We start from the raw sequence: 20,875 nt of genomic DNA on the forward strand, positions 1-20,875 counted from the left end.
GGAGGCCCAGCAGCTATCAAGACTCGCCTAGGCTGGACCCTTCAAGGTCCTGCCAAAACCCTGCTACATCAGCCGTCCACCCCTCAGTGTGTCTCCTTATCAACACTTCTTCTCCTTCTGCTGTTCTCCTTAGCCATCTGACATTCATCATAAGGTCAAAGCAGGCTAATGGGGCCGTTAAACTGCTGGAGGAGAACCCCCTCTGCTGTGGAAGGAAGGACTTCCCCCACTCAATGCCCCAAAGGAAGCCGCCATGAGCCATCTGTGTGGACTAGAGAGTCGCCTTGCCAAGAACCCCAGCCAAGCAGCTTCCCACAACAAGGAAATCGATAAACTACTTGATGCAGGCTTTATCAGAAGACTCACCTCACCTCAGGAGCAAAGCAATACATCCTGGTATATCCCGCGTCACATGGTTCATCACAATGGCAAAGACTGCATTGTGTTCAACTGTTCCTTCATCTGGGCAGCACGGTAGATTTGGGGTTAGTGCATGTGCCTCACAATACGAAGGTCCTGAGTTCAATCCCGGGCGCGGGATCTTTCTGTGTGGAGTTTGCATGTTCTCCCCATGACTGCGTGGGTTCCCTCCGGATACTCCGGCTTCCTCCCACCCCCAAAGACGTGCACCTTTGTTGCTGTTAAAACTCGATCTGGATATCTACGGCCAGTAGGAAACTGCTGGTGAGAGGAACTGTAGGCAGCTCAGGTAGAATCAAACAGTTTTTATTCCACACAAGAACTCATTTTCTCATGTTGAACATTAATTTGTATACAATTCAAAGTGGACTAGGAGCCACCCACACTAAGGTGTGACCTTCCTATTTTACTTATTGTGATTAAAGGCCTACTGAAAGCCACTACTAGCGACCACGCAGTCTGATAGTTTATATATCAATGATGAAATCTTAACATTGCAACACATGCCAATACGGCCGGGTTAACTTATAAAGTGACATTTTAAATTTCCCGGGAAACTTCCGCTTGAAAACGTCTATGTATGATGACGTATGCGCGTGACGTCATTGGTTGAAACGGAAGTATTGGGACACATTGTATCCCAATACAAACAGCTCTGTTTTCATGGCAAAATTCCACAGTATTCTGGACATCTGTGTTGGTGAATCTTTTGCAATTTGTTCAATGAACAATGGAGACTGCAAAGAAGAAAGCTATAGGTGGGATCGGTGTATTAGCGGCCGGCTGCAGCAACACAACCAGGAGGACTTTGAATTGGATAGCAGACGCGCTATCCGACGCTAGCCGCCGACCGCATCGATGATCGGGGGAAGTCCTTCGTCGCGCCGTCCATCGCTGGAACGCAGGTGAGCACGGGTGTTGATGAGCAGATGAGGGCTGGCGTAGGTGGAGCGCTAGTGTTTTTAGCATAGCTCTGACGAGGTCCCGTAGCTAAGTTAGCTTCAATGGCGTCGTTAGCAACAGCATTGCTAGGCTTCGACAGGCCTTAACCGTGTGGTTACAGGTCCAGTGTTTGGTTCGGTGTCTCCTGATAGTAGTATTGTTGATCTGCTGTCTATCCTTCCAGTCAGGGGCTTATTTCTCTTGTTTCTATCTGCATTAAAGCACAATGCTATCACGTTAGCTCCGTAGCTAAAGTGCTTCACCGATGTATTGTCGTGGAGATAAAAGTCACTGTGAATGTCCATTTCGCGTTCTCGACTCTCATTTTCAAGAGGATATAGTATCCCAGGTGGTTTAAAATACAAATCCTAAGTTACAGTCAGAGCGAAAAAAGATACGTTCTGCACTGCACTCTAGTCCTTTACTCTCACGTTCCTCATCCACGAATCTTTCATCCTCGCTCAAATTAATGGGGTAATCGTCGCTTTCTCGGTCCGAATCGCTCTCGCTGCTGGTGTAAACAATGGGGAAATGTGAGGAGCCTTTCAACCTGTGACGTCACGCTACTTCCGGTACAGGCAAGGCTTTTTTTTAATCAGCGACCAAAAGTTGCGAACTTTATCGTCGATGTTCTCTACTAAATCCTTTCAGCAAAAATATGGCAATATCGTGAAATGATCAAGTATGACACGTAGAATGGATCTGCTATCCCCGTTTAAATAAAAAAAATCATTTCAGTAGGCCTTTAAACTAATTGCACTGGTGTCACATTGTTACAAATCTGTTCCAAGTCACTAGTACTGACTGAGTCATTATTATATCAAACATATTATATGGGGCCTTAATAAATATATCATTAAATCAGCTCCTCAATGCAGAAAATTGTTATCCAATTGTTGTATCGGCTGGAGTCACAATTCTTAAAGTATATTTTCTAAAAAGGTTACAGTAAGAGTTGTATTGTAGCACACATATATACAAATAATAATACATAGTTTTGTGTGTTTGTGTGCAACACTACTATACAACATCGTCACAACACAAACACAATTTCATGATCATTGATGTACACTTCTGTAATCCAAAGGAAGGTGAGGAAAACCCCATGTATGTTGTTCTCAACTAATCAAAGTTGTGTAGCTGCTGTTCTTAGCATCACTCACACTCACAGGATAAAAACATTTCATGCTGAGTTAACTATAACAGATTAACTCAGAAGGAAACTATGATCAAAACAAATCATTGAAACACACACTGAATAAAATACATTTTAGAAGTATTTGTGTGAGTTAAAAGATTTTGGCACCAACAAAGTTTGACTTGACACCTGCTTAAACACAAAGAAAAAAATCCCTTCAGTTGTCAAACCAAAGAAGTGTATTGTCACAAGTGAGAAGTAACCTAAAAAGTGATAATCTTATGATAGCAGATTTCTCTTCTGTTTGACAGAAATATGCTTAGAATGCGATAGAAGCTGGTAATATCTCTCCTACCTCCATTGTGGCAGATGACAATCGCACGTGTCGTCGGCATTATTATTATCAAAGCTGGAATGACCAGCAACAATGGGCGTGATGCCAACGAATCCTTCTAATATGGCCAACGGCAATGCATTGTGGGAAATGTTGAAAAATCCCAACCCCTCGACACTGAACAGCTGAATGTTTGTTCTCCTGTGCGTGGTCTAGGGTCCTAATGTAAGTGTATTTCTCCAGCATCTTGGACCACATTTTGAACAACTAAATGTTTTATTTTCCAGTATGTTTCATTATGTGTCGATTTAAAACTCTCCTGTCAGAAAAGCTTAAACAGCAAACTGAACAACTGAATGGTTTCTCTCTTCTGTGCACTCTCACGTGTTTTATCAAATTGGACTTATGGGAAAATCTATTACCACAAACTGAACAAAGAAATGGTTTCTCTCCAGTGTGTGTTATCGTATGCCCAGTCAGAGATGAGCTTTGAGAAAATCTTTTACCACAAACTGAACAACCAAATCGTTTCTCTCCGGTGTGTACACTCATGTGTGCCCGCAAATCCGATTTGCGAGAAAATCTTTTACAGCAAACTGAACAATTAAATTTTTTCTCTCCAGTGTGTGTTATCATATGCCCAATCAGAGCTGACTTGCGGGAAAATGTTTTACCACAAACTGAACAACTGAGTGGTTTCTCACCAGTGTGTGATCGCATGTGTTCTTTCAGGTTGGTATTATCAAAAAATCTCTTACTACAAACTGAACATTTATAAGGCTTCTCTCCTGTGTGTGTTCGTGTATGTCGTGACAAATTTATCCGACAGGAAAATCTTTTGCCGCACACCGAACAACTAAATGGTTTCTCTCCTGTGTGCGTTCGCATGTGTCTTGGCAGATCTGCCCGCCGGTGAAATGCTTTACCACAAACTGAACAGCTAAACTGTTTCTCTCCTGAGTGTGTTCTCATGTGTTCTGACATATTGGTGTTCAAAGAAAATCTTTTACCACACACTGGACAAATAACTGGGTTCTCTTCAGTGTGCGTTCTCATGTGTCCGTTCAAATAGTACTTACGAGTAAATGTTTTGTCACAAACCGCACAAATAAATGGTTTCTCTCCTGTGTGCGTTCTCATGTGTTCAGTCAATCTGGTCTTCAAAGAAAATCTTTTACTGCACACCGTGCAATTAAAAGGTTTCTCTCCTGTGTGTGTTCTCATGTGTCTTGTCAAACTATTCTGACATGACAATCTTTTACCGCAAACTGAACAATTAGTAGATTTCTCCTCTGTGTGTGTTCTCATGTGTCTTGCCAAATTCTGACATGACAATCTTTTACCGCAAACTGAACAATTAGTTGATTTCTCCTCTGTGTGTGTTCTCATGTGTCTTGCCAAATTCTTACATGACAATATTTTACCGCAAACCGAACAATTATATGATTTCTCCTCTGTGTGTGTTCTCATGTGTCTTGCCAAATTCTGACATGACAATCTTTTACCGCAAACCGAACAATTATATGATTTCTCCTCTGTGTGTGTTCTCATGTGTCTTGCCAAATTGCTCTCATGAGTGGAGCCACAAGCTGAGAAAATCAAACATGTCATATCTCCCTTTTTTGTTTTTGAGCATCCAGAGTGTTTGTTGTCAGTGTGAGTCCTCATATCATCTTCACAGTCTTTATCGCTGCTCAAAGGTTCTTCAAAGTCGTCTTCAACCTCACTATCTGATAGTGGAGCTAAGAGGTGGTCTGGTTGTGGTTTCTCTTCATCATCTTCAGTCTTCACAGAGACAACAGCCAGTGGCAGCTGGTTGAGGTTAGTCTCTTGCGTTATCAATATTTCCTTTTCTTCCTCTTTAATGTGGGGGGACCATGGATGCTCTTGCTTCAAAGTGGAGCCATCACCCGGCAGCTGAGGTGGAACTTCTTCTGGATGACCAATCATCTGCTGGACGTCTGCAGGACACAAACAACAAAAACACACTTTAGTTCAGACATAATCCATGAGATGTTTCTCCTTGAACTTTCTACACACTCTCTTCTACAAACCCCGTTTCCATATGAGTTGGGAAATGGTGTTAGATGTAAATATAAACGGAATACAATGATTTGCAAATCATTTTCAACCCATATTCAGTTGAATATGCTACAAAGACAACATATTTGATGTTCAAACTGATAAACTTTTTTTTTGTTGCAAATAATCCTTAACTTTAGAATTTGATGCCAGCAACACGTGACAAAGAAGTTGGGAAAGGTGGCAATAAATACTGATAAAGTTGAGGAATGCTCATCAAACACTTATTTGGAACATCCCACAGGTGTGCAGGCTAATTGGGAACAGGTGGGTGCCATGATTGGGTATAAAAACAGCTTCCCAAAAAATGCTCAGTCTTTCACAAGAAAGGATGGGGCGAGGTACACCCCTTTGTCCACAACTGCGTGAGCAAATAGCCAAACAGTTTAAGAACAACGTTTCTCAAAGTGCAATTGCAAGAAATTTAGGGATTTCAACATCTACGGTCCATAATACCATCAAAAGGTTCAGAGAATCTGGAGAAATCACTCCACTAAAGCGGCATGGCCGGAAACCAACATTGAATGACCGTGACCTTCCATCCCTCAGACGGCACTGTATCAAAAACCGACATCAATCTCTAAAGGATATCACCACATGGGCTCAGGAACACTTCAGAAAACCACTGTCACTAAATACAGTTGGTCGCTACATCTGTAAGTGCAAGTTAAAGCTCTACTATGCAAAGCGAAAGCCATTTATCAACAACACCCAGAAACGCCGCCGGCTTCTCTGGGCCCGAGCTCATCTAAGATGGACTCATGCAAAGTGGAAAAGTGTTCTGTGGTCTGACGAGTCCACATTTCAAATTGTTTTTGGAAATATTCGACATCGTGTCATCTGGACCAAAGGGGAAGCGAACCATCCAGATTGTTATCGACGCAAAGTTGAAAAGCCAGCATCTGTGATGGTATGGGGGTGTATTAGTGCCCAAGACATGGGTAACTTACACATCTGTGAAGGCACCATTAATGCTGAAAGGTACATACAGCTTTTGGAACAACATATGCTGCCATCTAAGCGCCGTCTTTTTCATGGACGCCCCTGCTTATTTCAGCAAGACAATGCCAAGCCACATTCAGCACGTGTTACAACAGCGTGGCTTCGTAAAAAAAAGAGTGCAGGTACTTTCCTGGCCCGCCTGCAGTCCAGACCTGTCTCCCATCGAAAATGTGTGGTGCATTATGAAGCGTAAAATAAGACTGAACGACTGAAGCTCTACATAAAACAAGAATGGGAAAGAATTCCACTTTCAAAGCTTCAACAATTAGTTTCCTCAGTTCCCAATCGTTTATTGAGTGTTGTTAAAAGGAAAGGCCATGTAACACAGTGGTGAACATGCCCTTTCCCAACTACTTTGGCACGTGTTGCAGCCATGAAATTCTAAGTTAATTATTATTTACAAAAAAATAAATAACGTTTATGAGTTTGAACATCAAATATCTTGTCTTTGTAGTGCATTCAACTGAATATGGGTTGAAAAGGATTTGCAAATCATTGTATTCCGTTTATATTTACATCTAACACAATTTCCCAAGTCATATGGAAACGGGCAAGCTACGTGACGCCAGAGTATACACCAGGCTTTTCAGTCTCGGTGTGCTGAAATGACATATTGGTTATCCATGACTCTCCAGGGTGTCAAACTTGGATCATTTCTGAGAGTCCATTACTCTGACCTGGCTTGAACAAAACATGATGTCTACTGGGTTTAAAGAGATAAACATAAACATCACAAACCCATCCACATCCGAAAAGTATCGCATGTAGCACCACTGTTGGCGTTAACACACTCTTTGTGTCTTTTTACGCATTGTAATCAAACAGCCGTCATTGGATGCAAAGATCTGCAATAACTGGACAAGTCTGAGTGGAGCAGACTTCCCTGATGTCTTTGTGGACTACTCTTGTTTTTTTTTAACCAATACTTTTTTTACATATTGAAGGACTTTCAAAATTATAGGGGGCTTAGAAAGATATGACCACTTTGTTTGTGGATGTGTCCGTGACGTTTATGTTTATTTGTATATACCCAGGAGACATTTTGTCGTCAAGCCATGCTAGAGTAATGCACTGTAAGAAATGATTTGACCCAAGTTTGACACCCTGGACATCAGGGTATGACATATGTTTGACATATGTTTAAAGTTCTAAATGTTTTAAATTATTTTTTCCTCTAAGGTTATATTTCTCCTCTTTAGTTCTCATAGTCATTCACATTGACGTCCCACTAGGGTGAGTTTTCCTTGCCCGTATGTGGGCTCTGTACCGAGGATGTCGTTGTGGCTTGTACAGCCCTTTGAGACACTTGGGATTTAGGGCTATATAAATAAACATTGATTGATTGATTGATAGTTGAGAAGAATTGTTGTACATTGTTTGGTAGCAGGTTATAGTTTGCTTTGTACATCATTTTAGCTGTTTGCAATTTTACCAAATCACCAAACTTTAATATTTTTGACTCAATAAATAAAGTGTTTGTATGTTCTCTATATCCAACATTATGCATCAGTCTAATTGATCTTTTTTGTAACACGGTTAGTGAATGTAGCGCACATTCATAGTTATTTCTCCATATTTCTGCACAATAACTCAGATATGGTAACACTAGCGAGCAGGAGAGAATATGAAGTTCTTTTTGGCCCAGGACGTGTTTTGTTTTATTCATTATTGAAATGTTTTTTGCCACCTTATGTTGTATGTTTTGTATATGAGATTTCCAGTTCATTTGATCATCTATTAATACTCCCAAAAATCTGGTTTCTTTTACCCTTTTGATGTCTACTCCGTCTATTTGTATTCGTGTATGATTCTCTTTTTTACTGTTACCAAATAGCATTATTTTTGTTTTACTGAGATTCAAAGATAGTCTGTTTTTGTCAAACCATCTTTTTAATTTGTTCATTTCTTCTGTTATTATTTGTATTATCTTCTGTGTGATCTCTCCTGAACAGAAAGCAGTTGTGTCGTCTGCAAATAAAACTAACTTTAAGTCCTTTGTAACTTTACAAATGTCGTTTATACAAAGATTAAACAATCTTGGTCCCAGTATTGATCCCTGCGGTACACCACAGAATATATCTAGCCGTGTTGACATATTTTCACCTATCTTCACATATTGCTTCCTGTTGGCTAAATAGCTTCTTAGCCAATTCAATACCAAACCTCTGATGCCATATCGTTCTAGTTTTTGTATCAAAATATCATGATTAATTGTGTCAAATGCTTTTGTTAAGTCCATGAATACTGCGGCCGCACATTCTTTACCATCTATTGCATTGCTCATTTCCTCTGTTATTTTGATTAATGCTATTGATGTTGAGATATTTGCCCGGAATCCATATTGGTTCTCCACGAGCGTCCCACTTTTGTTAATAAATAAATCTAATCGACTATTGAATAATTTTTCCATGATTTTGGAGAATTGTGGAAGTAATGAAACTGGTCTGTAGTTAGTAAACTGGTGTACGTCTCCATTCTTATAAATTGGTACGACTTTTGCAATTTTCATTATGTCAGGGAATTTGCCGCTTTACTTATAATTGAAGTCCATGCGCAGCTCCTTCTGAACAAAAGCATCGATAACTTGTTTATAGAAGTCTTCCTTATCTTTCTTCAGTTTTAAAAGTCTCTCTGTCTCGATGGAGATCTTCCTTTAATTATTACCTCCTGCTTCTAATGAAAGTCCAGTTTAGAAAACTGTTTTATTTTAGATCAATCAATCAATCAATCAATCAATGTTTATTTATATAGCCCTAAATCACAAGTGTCTCAAAGGGCTGTACAAGCCACAACGACATCCTCGGTACAGAGCCCACATAAGGGCAAGGAAAACTCACCCCAGTGGGACGTCAATGTGAATGACTATGAGAAACCTTGGAGAGGACCGCATATGTGGGTAACCCCCCTCTAGGGGAGACCGAAAGCAATGGATGTCGCGAGTGGGTCTGACATAATATTGTGAAAGTCCAACACATCAGCGAAAGTCCAGTCCATAGTGAGGCCAGCAGGAACCATCCCGAGCGGAGACGGGTCAGCAGCGTAGAGATGTCCCCATCCGATGGACAGGCTAGCGGTCCACCCCGGGTTGGGAGCAGAGTAGAAAAGAAAAGAAACGGCAGATCAACTGGTCTAAAAAGGGAGTCTATTTAAAGGCTAGAGTATACAAATGAGTTTTAAGATGAGACTTAAATGCTTCTACTGAGGTAGCATCTCTAACTTTTACCGGGAGGGCATTCCATAGTACTGGAGCCCGAATAGAAAACGCTCTATAGCCCGCAGACTTTTTTTTGGGCTCTGGGAATCACTAATAAGCCGGAGTTCTTTGAACGCAGATATGTAATCCTCCATGTTAAAAGTGCAAGCGAGAGGAAAAAATAAACGATCGCTGCTAACTGTTGCTGCTTGTTGTCACTTCTTCTGCAGCCGAGTAGTCGCAAGAAGAATCACTAGCGCCCTCTACCACCAGGAGGCTGGAGTCACTTAATGACTCATATTTGACACACGCAGCTACGGTATATTAATAAAACATAGCTGCTTACTGTTCTTTTTAGCATATTCAATAGCTTGGACCTTAAATCCTACTGAGTAGCTCTTAATCTTCTTCCCTTTATGCGATTTCAAATGATTGAAATCAGCCTCCTCCATTTTGAAAATGATGACAGGTGAAGTGTCACTCGTGACGTGATGAGTTTGACCCGGCGGAAATTCTAGGCATATGCTAATTATTTTGCAAAACGAGTTTGACCCGGCGGAAATTGTAGACATGCGCTAATAAAAATAATATTTTGCGAAACGAGTTTGACCCGGCGTTAATCCTGAGCCGGCGGTAATGCTAAGCATGCGCTAATTATTTTGCCAAACGAGTTTGACCCGGCTGTAATTCTAGGCATGCGCATACTATATAGCCAGCGGCAACTCAAGGAAATACGGTACGTCACATACTGTCACACGTGCAACATCACACGCTCTCGCGGAGCAGACAGGTAGCGGCATGGGTAACGTTAGCTGTGGTGCTAGCGGAGTGGTGCGAGTGGTGATACGAGAGAGAGAAGGTGCAAATCTGGTAACAAATGGAGGAGGAAGAATCAAGAAAAACAGCACGGGGTCCATCGTCTGGCGGTGGTTTGGCTTCAGACGGAAAGATGTTGAACAGACAACCGTAATATGTCAAGTATGCGGCAAAAGCGTTGCTACAAAAAGTAGTTTGTCACCCGCTAGAGAATGAAGAGTGCTTGAAACTCCGCATGTCAACATCTCGGCCGGTGCTACACCCACAAAATGCACTGACCCAATTGAGCCTGGCGTCTTCCATTTCCACATCAACACTGTATGAAACAAATAGTCAACAACAAAAGGAGATAACGTCCGCAGGAACCTACCACATAGTGAAGGACATACACTATTTGATTTCCTATTATGCAGCTCATTTTTATGTGACACTTATTGAAATATCTTGTGTGACATCATGCACAAAAGTGCACTTTATTTGTTTTAAACTATTGTAGTGGCGTTCTGTACAAAAAGTGCACTTTAATTTAGTGTTGTTTTGATATGTCATCTTAGTGACATCATGCACAAAAGTGCACTAATAGCTTGTTTTAAAATGTCTCTGACAATCTTGCACTTTCTGTTTGGAAATGACATGAATGTTTGTGCCACTGCTTAATAACTGTTTAATAAATACACTTTTGCTAAATTGACTTAGTTGTGGTTTCCCTCTCTGCATGAAAGTTTAAAAGTAGCATATATTAATGCAGTATGAAAAAGAATGTATTAATGTAGACACATAGAATCATCATACTGCTGTGATTATATGCATCAAGTGTTCATTCAAGACTAAGGCAAAATATCCACATATATATGGTGTATCGTGACATGGACTAAACATATCCACATATATATGGTGTATCGTGACATGGACTAAACATATCCACATATATATGGTGTATCCTGACATGGACTAAACATATCCACATATATATGGTGTATCGTGACATGGACTAAACATATCCACATATATATGGTGTATCGTGACATGGCCTAAACATATCCACATATATATGGTGTATGGTGACATGGACTAAACATATCCACATATATATGGTGTATCGTGACATGGCCTAAACATATCCACATATATATGGTGTATCGTGACATGGACTAAACATATCCACATATATATGGTGTATCGTGACATGGACTAAACATATCCACATATATATGGTGTATCGTGACATGGCCTAAACATATCCACATATATATGGTGTATCGTGACATGGACTAAACATATCCACATATATATGGTGTATCGTGACATGGACTAAACATATCCACATATATATGGTGTATCGTGATATGGACTAAACATATCCACATATATATGGTGTATCGTGACATGGACTAAACATATCCACATATATATGGTGTATCGTGACATGGACTAAACATATCCACATATATATGGTGTATCGTGACATGGCCTAAACATATCCACATATATATGGTGTATCGTGACATGGACTAAACATATCCACATATATATGGTGTATCGTGACATGGCCTAAACATATCCACATATATATGGTGTATCGTGACATGGCCTAAACATATGGTGTATCGTGACATGGACTAAACATATCCACATATATATGGTGTATCGTGACATGGCCTGAACATATCCACATATATATGGTGTATCGTGACATGGACTAAACATATCCACATATATATGGTGTATCGTGACATGGACTAAACATATCCACATATATATAGTGTATCGTGACATGGCCTAAACATATCCACATATATATGGTGTATCGTGACATGGACTAAACATATCCACATATATATGGTGTATCGTGACATGGACTAAACATATCCACATATATATGGTGTATCGTGACATGGACTAAACATATCCACATACATATGGTGTATCGTGACATGGACTAAACATATCCACATATATATGGTGTATCGTGACATGGACTAAACATATCCACATATATATGGTGTATCCTGACATGGACTAAACATATCCACATATATATGGTGTATCGTGACATGGACTAAACATATCCACATATATATGGTGTATCGTGACATGGCCTAAACATATCCACATATATATGGTGTATGGTGACATGGACTAAACATATCCACATATATATGGTGTATCGTGACATGGACTAAACATATCCACATATATATGGTGTATCGTGACATGGCCTAAACATATCCACATATATATGGTGTATCGTGACATGGCCTAAACATATGGTGTATCGTGACATGGACTAAACATATCCACATATATATGGTGTATCGTGACATGGCCTGAACATATCCACATATATATGGTGTATCGTGACATGGACTAAACATATCCACATATATATGGTGTATCGTGACATGGACTAAACATATCCACATATATATAGTGTATCGTGACATGGCCTAAACATATCCACATATATATGGTGTATCGTGACATGGACTAAACATATCCACATATATATGGTGTATCGTGACATGGACTAAACATATCCACATATATATGGTGTATCGTGACATGGACTAAACATATCCACATACATATGGTGTATCGTGACATGGACTAAACATATCCACATATATATGGTGTATCGTGACATGGACTAAACATATCCACATATATATGGTGTATCCTGACATGGACTAAACATATCCACATATATATGGTGTATCCTGACATGGACTAAACATATCCACATATATATGGTGTATCGTGACATGGACTAAACATATCCACATATATATGGTGTATCGTGACATGGCCTAAACATATCCACATATATATGGTGTATGGTGACATGGACTAAACATATCCACATATATATGGTGTATCGTGACATGGCCTAAACATATCCACATATATATGGTGTATCGTGACATGGACTAAACATATCCACATATATATGGTGTATCGTGACATGGACTAAACATATCCACATATATATGGTGTATCGTGATATGGACTAAACATATCCACATATATATGGTGTATCGTGACATGGACTAAACATATCCACATATATATGGTGTATCGTGACATGGACTAAACATATCCACATATATATGGTGTATCGTGACATGGACTAAACATATCCACATATATATGGTGTATCGTGACATGGACTAAACATATCCACATATATATGGTGTATCGTGACATGGCCTAAACATATCCACATATATATGGTGTATGGTGACATGGACTAAACATATCCACATATATATGGTGTATCGTGACATGGACTAAACATATCCACATATATATGGTGTATCGTGACATGGCCTAAACATATCCACATATATATGGTGTATCGTGACATGGCCTAAACATATGGTGTATCGTGACATGGACTAAACATATCCACATATATATGGTGTATCGTGACATGGCCTGAACATATCCACATATATATGGTGTATCGTGACATGGACTAAACATATCCACATATATATGGTGTATCGTGACATGGACTAAACATATCCACATATATATAGTGTATCGTGACATGGCCTAAACATATCCACATATATATGGTGTATCGTGACATGGACTAAACATATCCACATATATATGGTGTATCGTGACATGGACTAAACATATCCACATATATATGGTGTATCGTGACATGGACTAAACATATCCACATACATATGGTGTATCGTGACATGGACTAAACATATCCACATATATATGGTGTATCGTGACATGGACTAAACATATCCACATATATATGGTGTATCCTGACATGGACTAAACATATCCACATATATATGGTGTATCGTGACATGGACTAAACATATCCACATATATATGGTGTATCGTGACATGGCCTAAACATATCCACATATATATGGTGTATGGTGACATGGACTAAACATATCCACATATATATGGTGTATCGTGACATGGCCTAAACATATCCACATATATATGGTGTATCGTGACATGGACTAAACATATCCACATATATATGGTGTATCGTGACATGGACTAAACATATCCACATATATATGGTGTATCGTGATATGGACTAAACATATCCACATATATATGGTGTATCGTGACATGGACTAAACATATCCACATATATATGGTGTATCGTGACATGGACTAAACATATCCACATATATATGGTGTATCGTGACATGGACTAAACATATCCACATATATATGGTGTATCGTGACATGGACTAAACATATCCACATATATATGGTGTATCGTGACATGGACTAAACATATCCACATATATATGGTGTATCGTGACATGGACTAAACATATCCACATATATATGGTGTATCGTGACATGGACTAAACATATCCACATATATATGGTGTATCGTGACATGGCCTAAACATATCCACATATATATGGTGTATGGTGACATGGACTAAACATATCCACATATATATGGTGTATCGTGACATGGCCTAAACATATCCACATATATATGGTGTATCGTGACATGGACTAAACATATCCACATATATATGGTGTATCGTGACATGGACTAAACATATCCACATATATATGGTGTATCGTGATATGGACTAAACATATCCACATATATATGGTGTATCGTGACATGGACTAAACATATCCACATATATATGGTGTATCGTGACATGGACTAAACATATCCACATATATATGGTGTATCGTGACATGGACTAAACATATCCACATATATATGGTGCATGGTGACATGGACTAAACATATCCACATATATATGGTGTATCGTGACATGGACTAAACATATCCACATATATATGGTGCATGGTGACATGGACTAAACATATCCACATATATATGGTGTATCGTGACATGGACTAAACATATCCACATATATATGGTGCATGGTGACATGGACTAAACATATCCACATATATATGGTGTATCGTGACATGGACTAAACATATCCACATATATATGGTGTATCGTGACATGGCCTAAACATATCCCCATATATATGGTGTATCGTGACATGGCCTAAACATATGGTGTATCGTGACATGGACTAAACATATCCACATATATATGGTGTATCGTGACATGGCCTAAACATATCCACATATATATGGTGTATCGTGACATGGACTAAACATATCCACATATATATGGTGTATCGTGACATGGACTAAACATATCCACATATATATAGTGTATCGTGACATGGCCTAAACATATCCACATATATATGGTGTATCGTGACATGGACTAAACATATCCACATATATATGGTGTATCGTGACATGGACTAAACATATCCACATATATATGGTGTATCGTGACATGGCCTAAACATATGGTGTATCGTGACATGGACTAAACATATCCACATATATATGGTGTATGGTGACATGGACTAAACATATCCACATATATATGGTGTATCGTGACATGGCCTAAACATATCCACATATATATGGTGTATCGTGACATGGCCTAAACATATCCACATATATATGGTGTATCGTGACATGGCCTAAACATATCCACATATATATGGTGTATGGTGACATGGCCTAAACATATCCACATATATATGGTGTATGGTGACATGGCCTAAACATATCCACATATATATGGTGTATCGTGACATGGACTAAACATATCCACATATATATGGTGTATCGTGACATGGACTAAACATATCCACATATATATGGTGTATCGTGACATGGACTAAACATATCCACATATATATGGTGTATCGTGACATGGACTAAACATATCCACATATATATGGTGTATCGTGACATGGACTAAACATATCCACATATATATGGTGTATCGTGACATGGACTAAACATATCCACATATATATGGTGTATCGTGACATGGACTAAACATATCCACATATATATGGTGTATCGTGACATGGACTAAACATATCCACATATATATGGTGTATCGTGACATGGACTAAACATATCCAGATATTAATAAAAGGCCATATCGCCCAGCCCTAATTGGGAGAATGTTGTTCTCATGTCGCTTCACTTTTGTTGTATGTGGAGGATACAGTCCGGATAAGAGAAGTGAGTACTGTTGTCATCAATCAATACAACTACTATCATAATTCTTCAACCAAGCTTGTCAAGTTAATGCAAAGTGGGGCTTTCATTTAATTTACATTAATTTTACTTAAAAAAAATCTTATTTACCTTAAAGGCCTATTGAAATGAATTGTTTTTATTTAAACGGGGATAGCAGATCCATTCTATGTGTCATACTTGATCATTTCGCGATATTGCCATATTTTTGCTGAAAGGATTTAGTAGAGAACAACGACGATAAAGTTTGCAACTTTTGTGTCGCTGATAAAAAAAAGCCTTGCCTGTACCGGAAGTAGCGTGACGTCACAGGTTGAAAGGCTCCTCACATTTCCCCATTGTTTACACCAGCAGCGAGAGAGATTCGGACCGAGAAAGCGACGATTACCCCTTTAATTTGAGCCAGGATGAAAGATTTGTGGATGAGGAAAGTGAGAGTGAAGGACTATAGCGCAGTGCAGGACGTATCTTTTTTCGTTCTGACCGTAACTTAGGTAAAAGTGTTCATTGGATTCCACACTTTCTCCTTTTTCTATTGTGGATCACGGATTTGTATTTTAAACCACCTCGGATACTATATCCTCTTGAAAATGAGAGTCGAGAACGCGAAATGGACATTCACAGTGACTTTTATCTCCACCACAATACATCGGCGAAACACTTTAGCTACGGAGCTAACGTGATAGCATCGGGCTCAAATGCAGATATAAACAAAAGAAATAAACTCCTGACTGGAAGGATAGACAGAAAATTCAAGAACTCCTTCATTCCACACTCCACCCAGCTGTATAATCACTCGCCATACAGCAATAGATGACATCTGCCTATTACCTGACACCTGACATGTTAGCTACTTCTCTTTGTTTATAATGTCTATTTTCTATTTCCTGCTGGACCTACTCTCTATTTTATGCTGCTGCTGTCATATAGACCAGTGGTTCCCAACCACCGGGCCGCGGCCGATTGGTACCGGGCCGCGCAAGAAATGTAATTAAATTTTTTTTTTTTTTTTTTTTTTAAATTAAATCAACATAAAAAACACAATATATACATTATATATCAATATAGATCAATACAGTCTGCAGGGATACAGTCCGTAAGCACACATGATTGTATTTCTTTATGAAAAAAAAAAAATAAAAAATCCCCCCCCCCCCCCCCCCCGGGGGGGGGGGACACACATTTTCAAGCGTTGACCGGTCCCCAGCTACAAAAAGGTTGGGGACCACTGATATAGACGGTATATACTGTAATATTGTACATGGTCATATATGTTATAGACATAATATAATATATCTGTATATAAATTACTCTGTACACATACTATGTATATATTCGTATATATGTTAGATTTTTTTATAGCTATATTAGTCTATTTATACCTGCATTGTCCTTTCCATCATTGTAACTGAGCTACTGTGTTGAACAATTTCCCTTGTGGATCATTAAAGTTTGTCTAAGTCTAAGTCTAAGTCTAAAATCAACAATACTATTAAACCATGGACATGTAAATACACGGTTAATGCTTTCCAGCCTAGCGAAGATTAACAATGCTGTTGCTAACGACGCCAATGAAGCTAACTTAGCAACGGGACCTCACAGAGCTATGCTAAAAACATTAGCGCTCCACCTACGCCAGCCAGCCCTCATCTGCTCATCAACACCCGTGCTCACCTGCGTTTCAGCGATCGACGGAAGGACAAAGGACTTCACCCGATCATACGTGCGGTCGGCGGCTAGCGTCGGCTAGCGCGTCTGCTATCCAGGTCAAAGTCCCCCTGGTTGTGTTGCTACAGCCAGCCGCTAATACACCGATCCCACCTACAACTTTCTTCTTTGCAGTCTTCATTGTTCATTAAACAAATTGCAAAAGATTCACCAACACAGATGTCCAGAATGCTGTGGAATTTTGAGATGAAAACAGAGCTTTTTTGTATTGGATTCAAAGGTGTACCAATACTTCCGTTTAACTAGTGACGTCACGCGCATACGTCATCACACAAAGACATTTTCAACCGGAAGTTTAGCGGGAAATTTAAAATGTCACTTTATAAGTATTATTATTATTATTATATAAGTAAGTATTGGCATGTGTTGCAATGTTAAGATTTCATCATTGATATATAAACTCTCAGACTGCGTGGTCGCTAGTAGTGGCTTTCAGTAGGCCTTTAACCCTTGTGTAATGTTCATATTGTTGTTACTCAGCCAGTGTTTGTGGGTCTGATGGACCCGTTGCTATTTGTGGCTTTAAATGCCTCACAATCAAACAGTTTTATGTTAAAATACTGAACAGATGTTTACCTTATCCCAATAAACATCTGTAATGAAGTGCTTCGAGAGGCTGGTAAAGGAATACATTGTCTCCAGACTTCCCCCCCACATTCGACCCATACCAGTTTGCTTATCGCCCTAACCGGTTCCCACACAAGGTTGCAACATTGTTTGTCAACACTGTCTGCTCTCATTTTCTCGCACATTTGACCCTCTGATGTTCTGTGTACCTACACTCTGTCCTCCTCCTGTCTATGCCTGCTGTGTGTGTGTGTGTGTGTGGTACACATAACATCAATTTCCACACTTCTATTAGCCCTGGGTCCAGTGGACCCGGACATCTTATATGTAATATAAATGTGTAGGGGGGGTTATTAAATATGTATTCTGATATATGTTCTTCACGGAAAATGAGCCAAAGTCACTGAGTCTGAGTTTGGAAAATTAATTGATTGTATCATTTTTCTTTTAATAAAAATCGAAAACGTGTCCCACAGAACCGAACACCACACAAGGGTTAAATTAAAAGGTTGAACCAACAATATAGTCACAGCACGCCCCAATCCGGACCCTTCTATAGATAAAACCAAAAAACGGTAATTCAACTAAATTCGTTTTTTGACTTTATGAGCTTCGACACTTGTGGAGAACTTCCCAATAATCCAAAATTGACAGTAATGAAATTATTCTTGTTCTTTATTACCTCCAATCCTCTGCGCGTTGATGTAGACATGTGGTCCAGTCTTCTCTTCACATCTCTTACTCTTCCCCAACATCTCTTCTTTCACATCATTATTTTCTTTACACAAGCGCTTGTTTTGCTCTTCCACTTTCTTCATTTGACTTTTGCATTCTTTCATCTCCTCTGATGTGAACTCCACTGCCTTCTTCAAGCTAACAATCATGGCGGCTCTTTCTTTACATTCTTCAACAACGTCGGCTAATTTCTCATCGACGCTCTGTTCAGGGCTTACGATTGCCTCCAAAATGACGTTATTGGAAACTTCAACTCGCTCATTTTTGTCTTCAGCTATCGTCTTGTTCTCCGCCGATTCTCTTTCACTTTCTCTTTTACCGGACGTCGCCATCTTATCATAGCAGTAGTCGTCCATCTTCTATCACGTCTTCAGTCTTCACGTCAGCTAACACTCTGTCGCTCCAAACTCATCTTCTGTTTCATGGGCTTAAAGAAACGACGAATCTTCGTGAATATATAAAAGTATTAGGTCGTAAATTTGAAAACGTCTTCAGTCCGCCATCTTGGACTCACAATCTGCGTCTCAATTCAGCCGCCGCATCCTTCGCAGTGCGCATGTGTGGGAAGTTGCTGACGTCATCAGGTCTGAGTGCACTTCACTTCCCAAGATCCTTTGCGCGCTCAACACTGAAAATGGTGTCCAGTATGACGATGTCACGCCAAATTTCTTTCCTCTAACAAAAACCTTCCCTCCCCCATTTACTTCCGTGGTCATGTTTCCTCTTACGTCATTGACAGCGATCGATAGCACTTCGGCTTTGACTGCCTGTCGCTGGAATCTGAAGAAATCGATTATTGTTTTCTTTTTGTACAGGCGCAAAACAGGACAGTCGCGTGCATGTTAAGGACCCCCAGCAACTTTGTGATTTTATTGGACGCAGCCCCGGAAGTAAATGGGGGAGGGAAGGTTTTTGTAGAGGGAAGAAATTTGGCTTGACAGCGACACAATGCGGAACGGAAAGAGCCACTTTAAAATATAAGTATAGCTTTGTTTATTCATTTAAAAATATAAGTATATCTTTGTTTATTCATTTAAAAATATAAGTATATCTTTGTTTATTCATTTAAAAATATAAGTATAACTTTGTTTATTCATTTAAAAATATAAGTATAGCTTTGTTTATTCATTTAAAAATATAAGTATAGCTTTGTTTATTCATTTAAAAATATAAGTATAGCTTTGTTTATTCATTTAAAAATATAAGTATAGCTTTGTTTATTCATTTAAAAATATAAGTATAGCTTTGTTTATTCATTTAAAAATATAAGTATAGCTTTGTTTATTCATTTAAAAATATAAGTATAGCTTTGTTTATTCATTTAAAAATATAAGTATAGCTTTGTTTATTCATTTAAAAATATAAGTATATCTTTGTTTATTCATTTAAAAATATAAGTATAGCTTTGTTTATTCATTTAAAAATATAAGTATAGCTTTGTTTATTCATTTAAAAATATAAGTATAGCTTTGTTTATTCATTTAAAAATATAAGTATAGCTTTGTTTATTCATTTAAAAATATAAGTATAGCTTTGTTTATTCATTTAAAAATATAAGTATATCTTTGTTTATTCATTTAAAAATATAAGTATAGCTTTGTTTATTCATTTAAAAATATAAGTATAGCTTTGTTTATTCATTTAAAAATATAAGTATAGCTTTGTTTATTCATTTAAAAATATAAGTATAGCTTTGTTTATTCATTTAAAAATATAAGTATAGCTTTGTTTATTCATTTAAAAATATAAGTATAGCTTTGTTTATTCATTTAAAAATATAAGTATAGCTTTGTTTATTCATTTAAAAATATAAGTA

General features: G+C 38.6%; 1 protein-coding gene across 1 annotated transcript; it reads right to left on the minus strand.

The window, feature by feature from the left end:
- Positions 1-837: 837 nt before the first annotated feature.
- Positions 838-19,594, minus strand: LOC133632300 (zinc finger protein 260-like). Its single transcript, XM_062024659.1, has 2 exons — positions 19,007-19,594; positions 838-4,795 (listed from the first exon to the last, which is right to left on the minus strand). Exons 1-2 carry the CDS (start codon positions 19,413-19,415, stop codon positions 3,111-3,113), a joined length of 2,094 nt encoding a protein of 697 aa, XP_061880643.1. The 5' UTR covers positions 19,416-19,594; the 3' UTR covers positions 838-3,110.
- Between the last annotated feature and the right edge of the window lie 1,281 nt (positions 19,595-20,875).

Source organism: Entelurus aequoreus, linkage group LG17, assembly GCF_033978785.1.
Source record: "Entelurus aequoreus isolate RoL-2023_Sb linkage group LG17, RoL_Eaeq_v1.1, whole genome shotgun sequence".
In the NCBI taxonomy this organism is placed as follows: domain Eukaryota; kingdom Metazoa; phylum Chordata; class Actinopteri; order Syngnathiformes; family Syngnathidae; genus Entelurus; species Entelurus aequoreus.

Coding starts and splice junctions, on each gene's coding strand:
- LOC133632300 (XM_062024659.1), bottom strand. CDS start 19,415: ATGGACGACTACTGCTATGATAAGATGGCGACGTCCGGTAAAAGAGAA. Junction 4,796..19,006: donor CAACGCGCAGAGGATTGGAG/GTAATAAAGAAC, acceptor TGTGTCCTGCAG/ACGTCCAGCAGATGATTGGT.